The sequence below is a fragment of the Ranitomeya imitator genome, chromosome 1 (assembly GCF_032444005.1).
Source record: "Ranitomeya imitator isolate aRanImi1 chromosome 1, aRanImi1.pri, whole genome shotgun sequence".
Lineage (NCBI taxonomy): Eukaryota > Metazoa > Chordata > Amphibia > Anura > Dendrobatidae > Ranitomeya > Ranitomeya imitator.
The window spans coordinates 1,057,507,013-1,057,525,828 of record NC_091282.1 but is presented as its reverse complement, the minus strand read 5'-3'; the positions used below and the strand labels follow the sequence as shown (position 1 = coordinate 1,057,525,828).

General features: G+C 42.3%; 1 protein-coding gene across 2 annotated transcripts in view; it reads right to left on the bottom strand.

The window, feature by feature from the left end:
- RXFP1 (relaxin family peptide receptor 1) overlaps positions 1-18,816 on the bottom strand; it is a 578,825-nt gene that overhangs the window by 29,518 nt on the left and 530,491 nt on the right. For both annotated transcript variants that reach the window (XM_069744133.1, XM_069744134.1), the window contains 2 exons: positions 16,328-16,557; positions 10,456-10,866 (listed from right to left, as the gene is read on the bottom strand). In XM_069744133.1, coding sequence (XP_069600234.1) covers positions 10,456-10,866; positions 16,328-16,557 — 641 coding nt within the window. The remainder of the gene's footprint in view (positions 1-10,455; positions 10,867-16,327; positions 16,558-18,816) is intronic.

The window sequence follows — 18,816 nt, the reverse complement described above, 5'->3', positions numbered from 1 at the left end:
TGCGTTAGAATCGGGCCACCATCTAGTACATATTAAATGTTTATTCCTGTTCTGCTGAAATTGGTGGGTATGAACAGCTTTACTCTAATGTGTAGGGGGGTCTTAAAAGGCAGAAAAGGAGCCTGTAGTCCCAAGCCACAGTGCAGAACTTATAACAGGACCTTCTATGTGGCACAGGTGCCTTGGTTTCTTTAACTCTCTGCACTCTCTATATTAATTTTATTCATCATTTCTAGAAACCATTTTACAGGAAACAGTTAAGTATAAAATACATTTTAGAGCTTTTGTTCAGTTGCAAAAATGCATTTGTTTCTCTGATTATAGCCTTTCCTGTAAACTCCTGCTTATTCCCTGGTCTCTGCCACCATTGACTTTCCTGCTCATTGTTATTGTCTACTATCAGTAGAACAATTATACGGTAGTGATTGCGAATGATGAACTGAAACAAAACATTTAGGAAATCAGATATTTTCTATACAGCCATTTAGTATCATTCAACCAGGAGCATTTTGTGATATGATTATATTCATAATAATAACAATAATAATAATAATAATAATAATAATGATATCACCACCAATGATACATTTTCCTGCTGTCGTCATCTAGGTGATTTTCTTGTTCTAGTTATCCAAACAAAGGTAATATATGTTCTTTAACCCCTTAGTGACGGAGCCAAATTTTTGAAATCTGACCAGTGTCCCTTTATGTGGTAATAACTCTGCAACGCTTCAACAAATCCCAGTGATTTTGAGAATGTTTTTTCGTGACACGTTATACTTTATGGTAATGGTAAATTTAGGTCAATATGTTTTGTGTTTATTTAGAAAAAATATCAAAAATTTAAGAAAAATGTTAAAAAATTACCATTTTTCAAAGTTTGAATGATTATCCCTTTAATCCAGATGGTCAAACCACAGCAATCCATTAATAAATAACATTTCCCACATGTCTGCTTTACATCAGCACCATTTGTAAAATGTTCTTTTATTTTGTTAGCATTTTAGGAGGTTTAAAAATGTAGAAGCAATTTTTCATTTTTTCAAGGAAATTTACAACATCTATTTTTTTAGGGAACAATCCATGTTTGAATTTGACTTTAGGGGTCTCATATATTGGGAAACCCCCAAATATGATACCATTTTAAAAACAGCACCCCCTGACATATTGAAAACTGCTGTCAGGTAGTTTATTAACCCCTGGGGTGCTTTACAGGAATTAATGCAAAGTGGTATGAGAGAAATGAAAATGTGTATTTTTACCACCTAAATGCCTCTAACTTCTGAACAGGTTACAACAGCCGTCAGACTCTAAGGCCGCTGTATGGTCATGAATTGCCATCGCAAACATCAGGACCACACAGTCATGATCTGAGGACACCAATTGGGATAAAGAGGGAGCCCCCACACTCTGTTAACCATTTATAATGATGTAGTCACTATTGACAGCAGCATCTAAGGGGTTAAACAGATATGTACGGTGCCAACACTGATCGTGGCTGATACAGCAAGTTGTCAGCTATAGTGTACAGCTGACAGCTGCTGGACTGTCACCTGTATGGGGAGGCTATTCTCTTATATCTCAGGTCAGTTAAAAGACGTATTGGCTGTCAATAAGTGGTTAAAACTAGTGATACATACATTTAATTAAAAATAATGGGCAAACGCAATAGTGATCTCCATAATTTCTCTTTCATACATTTTATTTTCCTTGACACATATGATCGTTAGAATTTATTATTTATTGTCCATTAAAACTATTGCATGGGTTGTCCTGCCCTTCTAATTTCCAGTACACTTATACTGAAAGGACAACTCCGAAAATAAATGTAATCATTGACTGTTAACAATTAACTGTTCATTTAGATTGGACTGGTCCCTCATGGGTACATGGAAGTTTCTCATTCTAACTTTTAGGTGTAAAAAGAAGCCTAGAAGCTTATTACAATATTCGTTTCACTTGGCAATAGCATATTATTATACACAAAAACCCATTTTACAGTAAAAGGGATAAAGAGGCATAGGCAAAATATGCTAAAAAATTATATTTTATTCTCAAAGTTTATAAAATTTCCAGAAAATAAAATAAGCAACAGGATTAACTCAAATTAGCCGGGTGAAAACCCACAGAGGCTACAGACATAGAATTAAAGCATCCTTTATTCACATATCAGTATATGTACCCCCATTTGAGGAAGCCAGTCAGGCGAAACGGCGCTGTCGGGGTTTAGCCATGGTGCACCCGGGTCCAGGACTTGTACTTATGTATGGTAAGTTAAATTGGTAATTTTTATTTCCTTGGCAGCCGCACAATACAGGCACTTATGCACTTTATGGTTTGTTGTACTCATATTTATTGTGATTAGATTATTTATTTTAGTGACAGCATTTCACAGTATATAGACGCACTTGGCACTTTACATGATTTTTTGTGATTGCTGCTAATAATGCTATTTAATATCAGTATATGTGAATAAAGGATGCTCTAATTCCATGTCCTGAGCCTCTGTGGGTTTTCACCCGGCTAATTTGAGTAAATCCTGCTGCTTATTTTATTTTCTGGAAATTTCATAAACTTTGAGAATAAAATACAATTTAGCATATTTTGCCTATGCCACTTTATCCCTTTTACTTTAAAATGGGATTTTGCGTATTATAATTTACATGAGGTTGGTGTCATATTTTGATGGACTTTTGATATGAATAACTTATTTTTGTAGGTTTTTTGTGTAATCCTTAAAGGGAAAGTGTCATCAGAAAAATCTCTGTTATCCTGCAGATATGGAGTTAATCTGCGGGTTAATAATATTATTAACCTGCTCGGTGTCCGCACTTAACTGAACACTGAGGGGAGAAAAGCCGGATTACTTACCGGTAATGCTCTTTTAATGAGTCTACGGCAGCACCCACATGAGAGAGGGATCCGCCCACAGGAGCAGGAAACCTACAGAAATAGAAGGGGCGGTCCCCCTCTCATCCTCAGTTGTTTTTCAGAGTACGAGAGGAACCGTCCGGTGTTAGTTTAATACTTATTCACAATTTCTATATATTTTATCTAATTTACATACTGTATATCAATCCGTGAGGGAATCATTATTCTACTAATAATATATCTGACTAGGGAGGGAAGTGAGTGGGTGCTGTCGTGGACTCATTAAAAGAGCATTACCGGAAAGTAAGCCAGCTTTTTACTCTTCGCCACGACAGCACCCACATGAGAGATTTGCAGAGAATCATCACCTGGGTGGGATCACAGAGGGGAGGACAGCTCTACCAAAAGCCAAGTCAGATGATGTAGACAGGTCAAGCCTATAATGATTATAGAAAGTTGAAGGTGTTGACCAGGTTGCGGCCTTACATATAAGGTCAATGGAGATGTTCGCTTTCTCCGCCCATGAGGATGCCATAGTCTGAGCAGAATGTGCCTTCACTCTTTCTGGAGGATTCTCTCTTTTTGCTGAGTAGGCCAGACAGATGGCATCTCTGATCCATCGGGACAAGGTAGCCTTTGTGACCCCATGACCTTTTCTGTGACCCTGAAAAGATATAAACAGAGCCCTACTCTGTCTCCAGGACCGGGTTCTGTCTATGTAAGTCAAGACTGCTCTCCTTACATCCAACATATGAAGCTTCTTTTCCTCCGGATCTGACGGATCATTATGAAAGGAAGGAAGGAAAATCTCTTGTGACCTATGATAACGTGTCGCCACTTTAGGGAGGTATAATGGATCTGGCTTGAGAATTATCCTATCCTGGAATATTAATAGGAAGGAAGGGTCTACTGAAAGGGCCTGGATATCCCCAATTCTTCTGGCAGATGTCAATGCCATTAATAGAGCTACCTTATATGAGATTTTTTTTAAAGGGATAGATTCTAATGGTTCAAAAGGGGGGCCAGTTAGGGCATCAAGGCCAAGGTGGTAGACGCGGAATGTGTACTGGGTTACTTCTTTTGCATGCCTTAATGAATCGTGCTACCCATCTATCTCCTGCTATATTGGCACCATAAAGGGCTCCTAAAGCAGATACCTGATCTCTTAATGTATTGACTGATAGTCCCAACTCTCGACCTTTCTGTAAAAACTAGGATGACTTTAATCGGGACCACTTCACAGAAGGGTTCCGTATAGTAGTCCAGAAACTTTCTCCACACTCTGCCATATATTGTGGTTGTAGATTCTTTCCTACTTAGCAGCAGTGTGTTGGTAAGGTCAGTGGAGAAGCCCCTTGATCTTAGTATCTTCCTCACAAGTTCCACGCCGTCAAGTGGAGGCCTTTCACTTGCGGGTGATAGAACGGTCCCTGAGATGGCAGGTCCGTGTCCGCTGGCAGTATCCAGGGGTTGCATACAGACATGGCTCGGAGGCATGAGAACCAAGGTCTCTTTGGCCAGAAGGGTGCTATGAGAATCACCCTTGCTCTTTCCTCCCTTATCTTCCTGATAACCAGTGGAATTAATATCATCAGCGGAAAGGCGTTTGCAAGGTCGAATTGCCAGGCAAATTGAAGCGAGTCTACTATGGCCGATCCGAGGTGTTTAGGGAGGCGAACTTCTGCACCTGCCTGTTTTTCCTGGTCGCAAACAGATCTTTTTGTGGAAGCCCCCATAATTCCACTATTCTCTTGAATATGCGACCATTAAGAGTCCATTCTCCTTGCCGTAGCGTGTGGTGACTGATGAAGTCGGTCTTTGTATTTTCCTTGCCTTTGATGGGAAGAGCCGTGAGAGATTTCTGCTAAGTTGAAAAATATTCCTTGTTGTAGACATTAGACTTTTTGATCGCGTTCCGCCCTGATGATTTAAATACGCGACTACTGTCATATTGTCTGATAGGATTCTTATGTGAGAGCCTTGGAGCTGGGGAAGGAAACAATTCAAAGCATGATTAACTGCTTTCAATTCCTTCCAATTGGAGGTATGTTGTAATTCAACAGTGTTCCAGAGACCCTGAGCTAGATTCTTCCCTAAATGGGCACCCCACCTGTCTGGACTAGCGTCAGTGGTAATTATTTTAGAGGGTCTTATTGTCCATGGAACCCATCTGGACAAATGATTTCATTTAACCACCAAGATAGGGAATCTAATACCTCCTCAGACAGGGTAATTTTTCTGTCTAAACGCCCCTCACAATGGTGCTGTGCATGTAGAATCTCATGTTGTAAGGATCTAGTATGGTATTGAGCCCATTGGACTGCTGGAATACAGGAGGTGAGTGACCCTAGGAGGGACATGGCTTTGCTTAGTGACATGTGAGGGCTGTCCTTTGCTAAACTAACTTTTGAGATTATGGTCATCTTTTCTTTTTGGATTCTGGGAGGAGACACCTCTGACTTACGGAGTCCAGATGTAGTCCCAGGAAGGACTGGAGGGTTTCTGAAACCAGCCTGGATTTTTTGAAATTCACAATCTATCCTAATGCCTGTAAAGATAAAATAGTATTAGCCAGGCGCTCTTTACATTGGGAGGCAGATTTTCCTACTACTAAAAAATCATCTAGATAGGGCACGATTAGTGTATCCTGTTGACGTAGATAAGCCATCACCTCCAGCATAAGTTTTGTGAACACTCGAGGAGCCATCGAAAGGCCGAACGGCATTGCTGCAAACTGGAAATGTTGGGTTTGATCTGCCAGATTGACCGCCCCCTGAGGTACTGCTGGTGTTCGGTGTGAATAGGAAGATGATAATACGCATCCTTCAAGTCTAGCCGGCCATAAAACATCTGGGGAACAAAAGTTTGATAGTAGACCTGATTGATTCCATCTTAAAGGTACGTTCATACAGAAAGGTATTCAATTTCCTAAGATTTATTATAGTACGGAATGAACCATCACGTTTGGGGACAAGGAATAAAGGGAATAAAATCCCCTTACTTCCTGACCCTTTGGCACTTCTACCAGAACCTTTTTGGCCAAAAGACTGAAGATTTCTAATTGGAGCGCCTCCTGTTGTTCTGACCTCAAAAGAACAAGAAAACCACCATAGAGAATGCACACCACTATTGAATAAATATGAAAGGTAAACTTTTATTGACACACTGTTTAAAAACAATTAAAAACCAAAAACCAATCAACACATCCCACGCATGTGAATAACCCCACAATAGTACAGGTATATGGCACAATATTGCATGTGAATGTACAGTATAAACGTAATTACGACATTAAACGTCAAACCATTGTATGACCATAATAATGCCACATACCTCAACCATAATAACCCCTGCACACCCCTGATAATAGCAAGAAGATCCTAAATGTAGGATAATGAGGAAAAAACCTCTCAGAGCAATAATATGCAAAAATAACCACAGGGAAGCAAAAGGTACGCCAAAAGGACACAATGCGTCAATTGTCCATGATCAGAGCTAAAGTGCCCGTGGGCCTGCTGAAATAAGCTATCTACCTGAGTCCACGTAAAGGGAATAACCCCCAAAGTGATCACAGCACTAATGCTGAAGGAACTAGGAGTGGTGAAGTGGACTGCTGACATATGCAGATAGAGGCAAGGCGTGCAGTTCCCGAGGAGAGAAGAACCAGGAGGAGGGGAGGGGAGCGGGGAAAGCGTGGGAGGCAGGAGCCCAACGCGTATTGCCGTTGCACGGACGGCTTCGTCAGGGGAAGTGTGAGGTGTAATGTCAAAACCCAAGTATAAATACCTTATAATCCTCACATCAGTGAGCGCAGGTGTGTGAGCCTGGTCAGCCGGCGAAAAACTGGAACCGGAGGTGATGTAAGACACAAAAACTAAGGGCAGACGTCTCTGCCCATGCAATCCAATGTGCACGCACCAGACATAGTCAGTGCGGTGCATTGGAAAGAAAATTGACCACCAGAGGGCGCATGCATATAATGAAATGTGACTCAAAGCAGACCAAGCTAATAGATGAAGGCAGCCGAAAAGTAAGATTACAGCAGGAGCAAAGAATAACGCTATGGAACTCCTGTTGTTCTGGCGCTCTAAGGGATGTCAGTATGAATGTATCCTGTGGAATCCGACAAAACTCCAATTTCAACCCAGATTTTATTAGGTGAAGGATCCACTGACTTAATGGTATATGTCTGCATTTGTGTGAAAAAATTTCAACCTACCACCTACTGGGGTTTTTATACTATCGGTATCTATTACGTCTAGTTGTATCGGATTCACTAAACAAGGCACCTCTTTGCCTTGTTTCTTTAGAATCCCAGTGGTCTTTTTGCGGCTCATATGGCTTCCTTCTATTAAATGGTGGTCTTCTATATGCCCTCCTGTAAGAGGGAAGAAATTGTTTAGGGAATCCCTTCCTTCTCTCCCCTGCTTTGGTGAGTAAATCATCCAGCACTTTTCTAAATAGGAACTCACCCTGACATGGGATAGTACAAAGTCTAGATTTGGACTGTGCATCCCCTTTCCAGCCCTTTAGCCAGAGGGCTCGTCGAGCCTCGTTAACCAGGCCGGCCGACCTAGCCTCCAGACGAAAAGAATCTGCTGATGCGTCGGCTAAAAATGCTGGGGCATCTTTGATCAATGGAATTGTCTGTAGGACTTTTTCTCTCGCCACCTTCCCTTTGACCTGTTGCTCCAGCTGATCTATCCAGACTAATAATGATCTTGTTGTGCATGTGCCGGAGATGGCAGGTCTGAAAGCTCCGGTGTTTGTTTCCCAGGACCTTTTAAGCAATGCTTCAGTCTTGCGGTGCAGTGGGTCCGACAAGACTACTGCATCCTCCAGTGGTAGAAATGACTGTTTTGAGGTGGATGCAACAGCCGCATCTACATTTGGAATCTTAGACCATACGACCAGCTCCTCGTCACTAAAATGATAACGCCTTTTAGAAGAGGATGGGAGGAATCCTTTACCTTTATGGCAGAGACCACTGGAAAGGCCCGCCGCTTCTTCTGTGCTAGTCCAGCAAACATTATATCTTGTGCGGACCGAGACTCTTTCGTGTCTGAGCAACCCATTGTATTCCTAACAGATTTCACAAGATTATCTATGCTATCAATGGCAAAGCAAGTTCTGCCCTCGTCGTCTGATGAACTAGATGACGAACCAGAGGGACAAGATGATCGGATCAAGCCCTCTTCGGATCCTGATCTTGAGACGGGGGAGGGGACTCTGTTCCCTGTTTCTTTGAACCCTTGCACTCCAGAACCTGAATTTCCTGTCTGATCAAGGCTCTGACATTTGTGGTTACTACTGCAGCCTCCTCTTGCAAGGTCTGATCAATGCAACCTGGGCACAACCGTTTGGGGTATCAGTCGGGAAGGGGGTGCATACACAGGGCGCATTCCACATGTTTCGACTTAAGGGTTTTCTTAGCCTATGAGGGAGAAGTATAGAGAAGGAAGGGGTCAGCTTAATAGATAGAGGCTTGTTCACACTCACCCAGTGAAGCTATAACGGTACCGGTTCTGGAGGGGGAGATGCCATGCGGGTCCTAGGTAGATCCACTTCTCTACTTCGTTGCACTGTGCCTGTGGAAGTCTCCTCTCTGGAGCGTCTACTCTTCTTGGTACTGCTGCTTTTTTGATGACACTGTGGCCACTCCTGGCACTTTTAGTACTTCTAGTGCTGCTACTCTTAGTAGCTCTGCTCTGCTCCACCGCTGGTGGGTGCACCTCATGCGCCGGGGACGACATAATGAGCACACCTCTTTCTGTACCACCGGCATTTTTAAAACATTGCGCCATCAATACCGCCTCCCTGGCCCTCCCCTGGAAGTGCTTCAGGTACTTCCAGGTCAGACACGCCCGAGATCACTTACTGTGGCCACGCCCGCTGCCCTGATTCCACTACCAAACGTGTCCTTGGGAGGCCGAGTCATCTCCCCTAAGCCTGCCGGATAGCGTCAAGATGAGGGGGGGCTGCATGCAGTGGCTCCCCCGCCGCTGCTTCTGAAGTCGCAGCCCCTGCTGTTCCCACAGAGACCACGCAGGCGGGTGCATTGGCCTAGGAATCTTCATTACATGCAGGTATTCCAGGGAATCCTATAGGAACAGTAAACCAATTGAGGGGGACCGCCCCTTTTATTTCTGTAGGTTTCCTGTTCCTATGGGCGGAACCTTCTCTCATGTGGGTGCTGTCATGTCTCTGCTACTCAGCTTCCTGCTTGCCAGGGGTCTGTGCACTCCTGAATTTTGCTGGTTCATATCAGCGGCATGGTCATGTCGCTGGTCAGAACTGAAGCGTAGGCAGATTTCCCTTTGCAGATGAGAGGAGCGCAGGGGCACTGAAGTATGAGGGATATGTCATTGATCTTTAAGGGGTTAAGCAGGCCATACACTTAAGATTGTTGTCTGACAAATACACAGCTACTCCATCCGATCCCAGAGCTCAGCCTAGCTTTCACGTGTTGTGAATGTGAACTGAAGAATAAGCCACTACCAGCTACTATTAAGACCAGTTTATCTTCCCTGAGATGAGAACAAAAGGATTGACATCCTACAGCCTCATCCAACAGCAGACGTTAAGAGAAAATTGCTACATTCCTATACACACTAGATGGTTGACCAGTCCCACTGACAATGGCGGGTTCCGCCAACATTGATCTACCATGTACGGCTTGCGTTACCTTGGCTGCTTAAAATCAAATTCAAGTAATCTATACCAATGGATTCCATTATAATAGTGACCAGAATAGGTCACTCACCGTGCTTCTTGTGCTCATTGTCTCCTGAAGACTCAATATGTTGCAAGTAAGCAGCTGCTGTCCTATAAACTCAGGCCCAGAGTCATAACTAGGCTTTTCTACATGCAAGGCACAGATTCAGTCATTTTTCTATCCCTGTACCTTAAGTGATCAAAGTAGAGAGTTCTTGGTAGCCCCTGACATCCAGGCCTTGGGGCACGTACTCCTCCAAGAAAAACATAGATTAGTGGACGGCATGAAGTTTCACAGTAAAGGACATAGATCTATAAAACCATCAAGTTAGGCTACTTTCACACTAGCGTCGGGCTCGGCCCGTCGCAGTGCGTCGGGCCGAGGTTACCGACGCTAGCGTTGTTTGCGCCGCACAACGGGTGCAGCGGATGCAGATTTTCATCGCATCCGCTGCCCCATTGTGAGGTGCGGGGAGGTGGGGGAGGAGTTCCGGCCGCGCATGCACGGTCGGAAAAAGCGGTCCGTCGGCAGCAAAAAACGTTACATGTAGCGTTTTTTGCTCCCGACGGTCTGCCAAAGCACGACGCATCCGTCGCACGACGGATGCGACGTGTGGCAATCCGTCGCAATGCATCGTCAATACAAGTCTATGGGGAAAAAACGCATCCTGCAAGCACTTTTGCAGGATGCGTTTTTTCTGCAAAACGATGCATTATGACGGATTGCAGTTAACGCTAGTGTGAAAGTAGCCTAAGTTAACAAGATATTTTCAGCGTTGATGGACTTTTTTCGCCAACCTTCACTAAAACGTCTTAATGAGAACATTCTTTTAATTTTTAGCAGAATTAACAGATTTTTCAGTGGCTTACCCAGGAAGATGGCTACAGAGTAGATCTGAGCTGCGGTGCTTTCTGGCTGTTCTGAGTGTAGGGGGAAACAGACGCCATTAGTTCCATAATAGTTATGAAATATATCTTCATTACTGAGGGGTAGAAAGGCTATAATAAAACCGATAATCCAAATAAGTATTAAGGAGGTTATTGTCCTGCATTTTCCTGGTTTCAGACATCTGAAAGGATACACTATGCAAATGTATTTTTCCACAGTCAGGTAGGTAAGAAGTAAGACTGAAACTTCTGTAGAGAGTATGGCCAATGATCCAACCAGCCGACATTGTGTGCTGTCCATCCAGGCCTGGGCATTCTTGTTGTATTCTCCTCTGTATTTCAGATCATAATATCCAACAACAAATAGGTATAATCCCATTAGGCAATCAGCACCTGGAAAACAAGTATTAATGGTAGCTACGTTGGATGGATTTCTATACATTACATGTGTCCAGTAAGATTTTAAGATTTTTAATGCCTGAGCTGGATATGACTGATACCAAAGTTGTGTCCAAGTCCTGCTCTTGTAGCTGGATCCGAAAATGCTTCATGCAAAAACAGATGACCTTACATATATAATTTAATATGTAATATACTCGATGTAAAAGTGTTATAGAGATAGACTCATTGTCAGTGAATGAAAGGTGTGTCTGCTTCTATTGTATATCTACTGCAATATCCTTATATGCTTGTATTATTGTCTCTGATCATGGAGAAGAGAGTTAATCCAGAATTATGAGGTCCCAGGACGATCCCCAACTCTGCTACATCCGGATGGTGTGGTGAGCGGTGACATCAGTACCGTGACCGCTCACCACACCTGTCAGAATGCAGTTACAGTACCGTGAGAAATTTCCAGCTACAGTGATGGTGTTACTGATGGTCACAGGCAGCGGTTCCCATGGTAAGCTCTGAGTGAGGTGGCCTATGAACTGCAGTAACCTTACTGACATCACCACTCGCAGTGTGAGAAATGTCACACACTGTGAGTGGACACATCAGTCAGTTTAATGATATTAATAGGCTGGGAACCTTTATGGTTATTAGCTCCTTCCAAGAATAATAACACCAGCCCCCATGCTGTCTGCTTTCTCTCAGCTGGTTAGTAAAATTAGTCAAATTAGTCAAATTAAGAGGTACCCCATGTCGTTTTTCTTTTAAATGTATTTATTTAATACACACTATTCACAGATGGAGGGTGTCAACTCCAACTCTCATCAGTGTCGCCTGGTCGCTCTGATCACAGGGAGACTAGGGGACAATGATGAGAGTTTGATTCAGCACCCGGCGCATGGGAACAACGTTAACGGTAAAGCTTTTCCCAGATGCTGGTATGTGTCAAACTGATGACACACGGTGACACGGATGTCATCCATGTGTTATCAGTGTGCACTTTTGCGGGATGTAATGCGAACAATGCTATCAGCAAAAAACGGACATATCTACGTGCTTTGCACACAGACACATGGTCCGTGGATTTGAATGGGTCTGCGTGTGTAAGTGTCTATAGGACGTGTGAAAACTGTCACCACACGTACTGATGTGTGAAGAGGGCCTTTGGGTGATTTCACGCAAATTACTTTTTAGAGCAAAATTGCTTTTGTAACTTTTCATTTTTTTCAGGAGCCATAGCAAATAGTGGATCTAGCAAGATAATGAAAAGTCTAAATCCTTGTTTAATATCGTCCACTCCATTTGAATTCACTTGATTTGGGCTAAAAAAAAATGTATTTAAAACTGTAGTGACATTTTCCAGATGTGTGTGTGTGTATATATATATATATATATATATATATATATTATATATATATATATATATATATATATATATATATATATATATATATATATATATATACACTGCTAAAAAAAATAAACGGGACACTAAAATCCCACATCCTAGATATCACTGAATGAAATATTCCAGTTGTAAATCTTTATTCATAACATAGTGGAATGTGTGGAGAACAATAAAACCTAAAAATGATCAACGTAAATCACAACTAATATCCCACGGAGGTCTGGAGTTGAAATGATGCTCAAAATCAAAGTGGAAAATGAAGTTGCAGGTTAATCCGACTTAAGTGGAAATGCCTCAAGACAAGGAAATGATGCTCAGTAGTGTGTGTGGCCTCCATGTGCCTGAATGACCTCCCTACAGCGCCTGGGCATGCTCCTGATGAGGCAGCGGTTGGTCTCCTGAGGGATCTCCTCCCAGACCTGGACTAAAGCATTTGCCAACTCCTGGACAGTCTGTGGTGCAACGTGACGTTGGTGGATGTTGCGAGACATGATGTCCCAGATGTGTTCAATCGGACTAAGGTCTGGGGAACGGGCGGGCCAGTCCATAGCTTCAATGCCTTCATCTTGCAGGAACTGCTGACACACTCCAGCCACATGAGGTCTGGCATTGTCCTGCATTAAGAGGAACCCAGGGCCAACCGCACCAGCATATTGTCTCACAAAGGGTCTGAGGATCTCATCTACTGTAGGTACCAAATGACAGTCAGGCTACCTCTGGGGAGCACATGGAGGGCTGTGCGGCCCTCCAAAGAAATGCCACCCCACACCATTATTGACCCACTGCCAAACCGGTCATGCTGAAGGATGTTGCAGGCAGCAGACCACGCTCCATGGCGTCTTCAGGCTCTGTCACGTCTGTCACATGTGCTCAGTGTGAACCTGCTTTCATCTGTGAAGAGCACAGGGCGCAAGTGGCAAATTTGCCAATCCTGTTGTTCTGTGGCAAATGCCAAGCGTGCTGCATGGTGTTGAGCTGTGAGCACAACCCCCATCTGTGGACCTCGGACACTCAGACCATCCTCATGGAGTCGGTTTCTAACCGTTTGTGCAGACACATGCACATTTGTGGCCTGCTGGAGGTCATTTTGCAGGGCTCTGGCAGTGCTCCTCCTGTTCCTCCTTGCACAAAGGCTGAGGTAGCAGTCCTGCTGCTGGGTTGTTGCCCTCCTACGGCCCCCTTCACATCTCCTGGTGTACTGGCCTGTCTCCTGGTAGTGCCTCCAGCCTCTGGACACTACGCTGACAGACACAGCAAACTTCGCATTGATGTGCCATCCTGGATGAGCTGCACTACCTGAGCCACTTGTGTGGGTTTTAGAGTCCGTCTCATGCTACCACGAGTGTGAAAGCACAACCAGCATTCAAAAGTGACCAAAACATCAGCCAGAAAGCATTGGTACTGAGATGTGGTCTGTGGTCCTCACCTGCAGAACCACTCCTCTATTGAGGGTGTCTTGATAGTTGCCAATAATTTCCATCTGTTGTCTAATCCACTTGCACAACAGCATGTGAAATTGATTGTCAAACAGTGTTGCTTCCTAAGGGGACAGTTTTATTTAACAGAAGTTTGATTTACTTGGAGTTATATTCTGTTGTTTAAGTGTTCCCTTTATTTTTCTGAGCAGTGTATATATGTACAGTAGAGACCAAAAGTTTGGACACATCTCATTTAAAGATTTTTCTGTATTTTCATGACTATGACAATTGTACATTCACACTGAAGGCATCAAAACTATGAATTAACACATGTGGAATTATATTCTTAGCAAAAAAGTGTGAAACAACTGAAATTATGTCTTATATTCTAGGTTCTTCAAAGTAGCCACCTTTTGCATTCATGACTGCTTTGCACATTCTTGGCATTCGTTGGAGGGGCTTCAAGAGGTAGTCACCGGGAATGGTCTTGAAACAATTTTGAAGGAGTTCCCAGAGATGCTTAGCACTTGTTGGCCCTTTTGCCTTCACTCTGCGGTCCAGCTCACCCCAAACCATCTCAATTGGGTTCAGGTCTGGTGATTTTGGAGGCCAGGTCATCTGGCGTAGTAACCCATCACTCTCCTGCTTGGTCAAATAGCCCTTACAGAGCCTGAAGGTGTGTTTGGGGTCATTGTCTTGTTGAAAAATAAATGATGGTACAACTAAACGCAAACTGGATGGAATAGCATGCCGCTGCAAGAGGCTGTAGTAGCCATGCTGGTTCAGTATGCCTTCAATTTTGAATAAATCCCCAACAGAGTCACCAGCAAAGCACCCCCACACCATCACACCTCCTCATCCATGCTTCATGGGGGGAACCAGGCAGGTAGAGTCCATCCGTTCCCCTTTTCTGCGTCGCACAAAGACACGGTGGTTGGAACCAAAGATCTCAAATTTGGACTCATCAGACCAAAGCACAGATTTCCACTGGTCTAATGTCCATTGCTTGTGTTCTTTAGCCCAAACAAGTCTCTTTTCTTGTTGCCTGTCCTTAGCAGTGGTTTCCTAGCAGCTATTTTACCATGAAGGCCTGCTGCACAAAGTCTCCTCTTAACAGTTGTTGTAGACATGTGTCTGCTGCTAGAACTCTGTGTGGCATTGACCTGGTCTCTAATCTGAGCTGCTGTTAACCTGCGATTTGTGAGGCTGGTGACTTGGATAAACTTATCCTCAGAAGCAGAGGTGACTCATAGTCTTCCTTTTTTGGGGCGGTCCTCATGTGAGCCAGTTTCTTTGTAGCGCTTGATGGTTTTTGCCACCTCACTTGGGGACACTTTCAAAGATTGCCCAATTTTTCAGACTGAATGACCTTCATTTCTTAAAGTAATGATGACCATTCGTTTTTCTTTACTTAGCTGCTTTTTTCTTGCCATAACACAAATTCTAAAAGTCTATTCAGTAGGGCTATCAGCTGTGTATCCACCAGACTTCTGCACAACACAACTGATGGTCCCAACACCATTTATAAGGCAAGAAATACCACTTGTTAAACCTGACATGGCACACCTGTGAATTGAAAACCATCCCCGGTGACTACCTCTTGAAGCTCATCAAGAGAATGCCAAGAGTGTGCAAAGCAGTCATCAAAGCAAAAGGTGGCTACTTTGAAGAACCTAGAATATAAGACATAATTTCAGTTGTTTCACACTTTTTTGTTAAGTATATAATTCCACATGTGTTAATTCATAGTTTTGATGCCTTCAATGTGAATGTACAATTTTCATAGTCATAAAAATACAGAAAAATCTTTAAATGAGAAGGTGTTTCCAAACTTTTGGTCTGTACTGTATGTCTAATCAGTTTTTCAAAAATAGAAAGAAGAAATGTTTAAAGGAACTAAATTCTTACTTTTAAATGCAGTATAAGGAATATAATATTAACAATTAATAATAATATGAACCCCACACTATTACACCTTTTCATGCACATTCTTAGTTTACGGTTTAAGTCAATGATAACATAGCTGAGCCCAGTCATGCTCTTGGCCATATTGATGTGTTCATTACCATAGATTTAAAGGGAACCTGTCACCTGAATTTGGCGGGACTGGTTTTGGGTCATATGGGCGGAGTTTTCGGGTGTTTGATTCACCCTTTCCTTACCCGCTGGCTGCATGCTGGCTGCAATATTGGATTGAAGTTCATTCTCTGTCCTCCATAGTACACACCTGCACAAGGCAAGATTGCTTTGCGCAGGCGTGTACTATGGAGGACAGAGAATGAACTTCAATCCAATATTGCAGCCAGCATGCAGCCAGCGGGTAAGGAAAGGGTGAATCAAACACCCGAAAACTCCGCCCATATGACCCAAAACCAGTCCCGCCAAATTCAGGTGACAGAGTCCCTTTAAAGAGAAACCAGGGAAAAACAATAGAAAAACAGGGGACTCAAGTAATTTTGTCTATCGATGGATATCTCATCAGTGAGACCCACATCTTTCTAACAATGATCACATATCCAGTTGTAGGTGATCATTTATGCAGACCAGAATATCCATTGAAGGCTCTCAATGATTCCATAGCAAGGCGTAAAAGAAGAATTCTTAATTCCTGTGAATTTACCATGTATCTACTTACAACAAAGAGATATGATACACATAGCATGTAGCTTGTTCTCTGATCTGATGTATGGCCGAGTGCAAATGACAAAGATGTTCCCAAAGCAGGTGGCCACAGAAACAACCCAAACAAACACTCGCTGTACTATGCTGGCAAGCAAATTCTCCAGAGAAGAAATGCCATCTGTGTTTGGCTTGCAGTTTCTTACATGAGGAGCGAAGCCACAGTATTGGAATTTCTTAAAATATCTGCGAAGGACAAAAAAAATGTATAAGTACAAGAGATGAATATGAAGTTCTAAAATACAAACAGACAGATGCAATACTCATCTACGTGTTTCAGGCATAACTAGTGCCCTCAGTGATAATGAATCAAATGGCTGTGCATGCGGGGTTATAATTTGCTGACAGCCAAAAAACTGTTTATGTGTAGTTGGGTGAGCTGAATGCAATTTTTTAATTATAAGAGTCTGGATATTAGGAAAATACAATTGGCCACATGTGACAAAAGATTGTGATAGGCCAGCTGAGCTTGCTATCAGAGACAATGTTCCATTTTTCCAGAAGAATTCAGAAAATCAAAGTTGACCTGGTTGGTTATTCCGGCTCTGTTCGTGATTATGAATATAATCACAGCAGAATATAATGTTGCTCTGAACATTGGACTCCAACCATCCATTATTATGCCTTGGTTTTTTTTTATCAAGGGTTGTGTATTTGGCATCTTAACATTCCAGGGGGCCTTACCTACTTATTAATTAACATAAAAATGATGAGGTTTACCAACAGTAATTAATTCCCAATTTCTTTAGTTAAAACTAGGTTGGAAATTAAAGCAGGTGAGAACTATGATTTTTTTTTTCAAATCCAGAGAGAATCATTTGTTATGTGTTGTCATTCTTAAAATAAGTATAATTACTCCAAATGTATAATGCGGCAGATGTTTTACAAAAAAGAATTTGAGGATCCGATCATAATATTCACATGGGGCCTCATTGAAAGTACTCTATAACCATTCATATTCCCTAACAATCAGCAGATTTCCAGAGATACCACCTGTTCCCAAGACATCCTATAAATTACAGATTTTTGACATCTATGTCTAAACTGTCAGGTGGTGAACAGAAGAAATCACTGTGTGACACTCGGAATAAATAGCTCAGAGTTTATAGGGATAAATCGAATTCTATTTTGAGCTACTTTAGGATAGGACAGATGGTAACTGGTGCCTCTCCAAGATGAGCTTCACAATGGAAGGGCCACATCTAAGCACCATCAGCTCCCTTCTGGGTCAACTTATTTTTAGTTCTCTGACTAAGTGCCGTCCTTTTGGTATAAAATGTTATTTTGGCCATAGCAATCAATAGCGTTCTAAAAAGAAATTAATGTAGAGACCCACAAATACTGTGTCTCTATTCAAAGATCCACCACTATTTTCCTTAGAAATTTGTAAGAATAACTACTCATTGGCCAACTGAAAAGATGGTAACAAATTGCAAGCTTTCGAGACTACACAGGTCTCTTCATCAGGCAAAGACTAAAACAAATTCTGAAGAATCACATATTTATGCACAACATAGTATAGGAAAAAAAAAAGAGGGGAAAAAAAACCATGGATAAGCCAGGTGACATAAAGCAGAATTACCATGGGTGATAAACAGTTACGTCCATAAATATTGGGCCAATTCTTAGATAAGGATTATTTTATTGTCCTGTGATTAGGGTCTCTGTTGTAATGAACAAAATAGAAGAGAAAATCCAGCTTCCAAAAATATCCAATTTATTAAAGTTAAAATCCAAGGTCCAAAAACATGGTTCACAGGAGAGGAGATAGCAGCATGCTACGCGTTTCGAACACTAGGTTCTTTTTCAAAGCAGTGCTTTGAAAAAGAACCTAGTGTTCGAAACGCGTAGCATGCTGCTATCTCCTCTCCTGTGAACCATGTTTTTGGACCTTGGATTTTAACTTTAATAAATTGGATATTTTTGGAAGCTGGATTTTCTCTTCTATTTTGTTCTATTGAGAGGAGATAGCAGCATGCTACGCGTTTCGAACACTAGGTTCTTTTTCAAAGCAGTGCTTTGAAAAAGAACCTAGTGTTCGAAACGCGTAGCATGCTGCTATCTCCTCTCCTGTGAACCATGTTTTTGGACCTTGGATTTTAACTTTAATAAATTGGATATTTTTGGAAGCTGGATTTTCTCTTCTATTTTGTTCTATTGTTTCACGTGAAGACTGCACGGCATCCGGGCTTCCCCCACAACAAATGCCTAGTAGGTGAGCTGGTTTCTCTCCATTTTTTTTTTCCTTTTCTATTGTAATGACCCTTCATGGTCTGAGGGGCAAGTTCCTTAGTTGATGTAAGTTTCCTATACTATGTTGTGCATAAATATGTGATTCTTCAGAATTTGTTTTAGTCTTTGCCTGATGAAGAGACCTGTGTAGTCTCGAAAGCTTGCAATTTGTTACCATCTGTTCAGTTAGCCATTAAAAGGTATCAACCACTG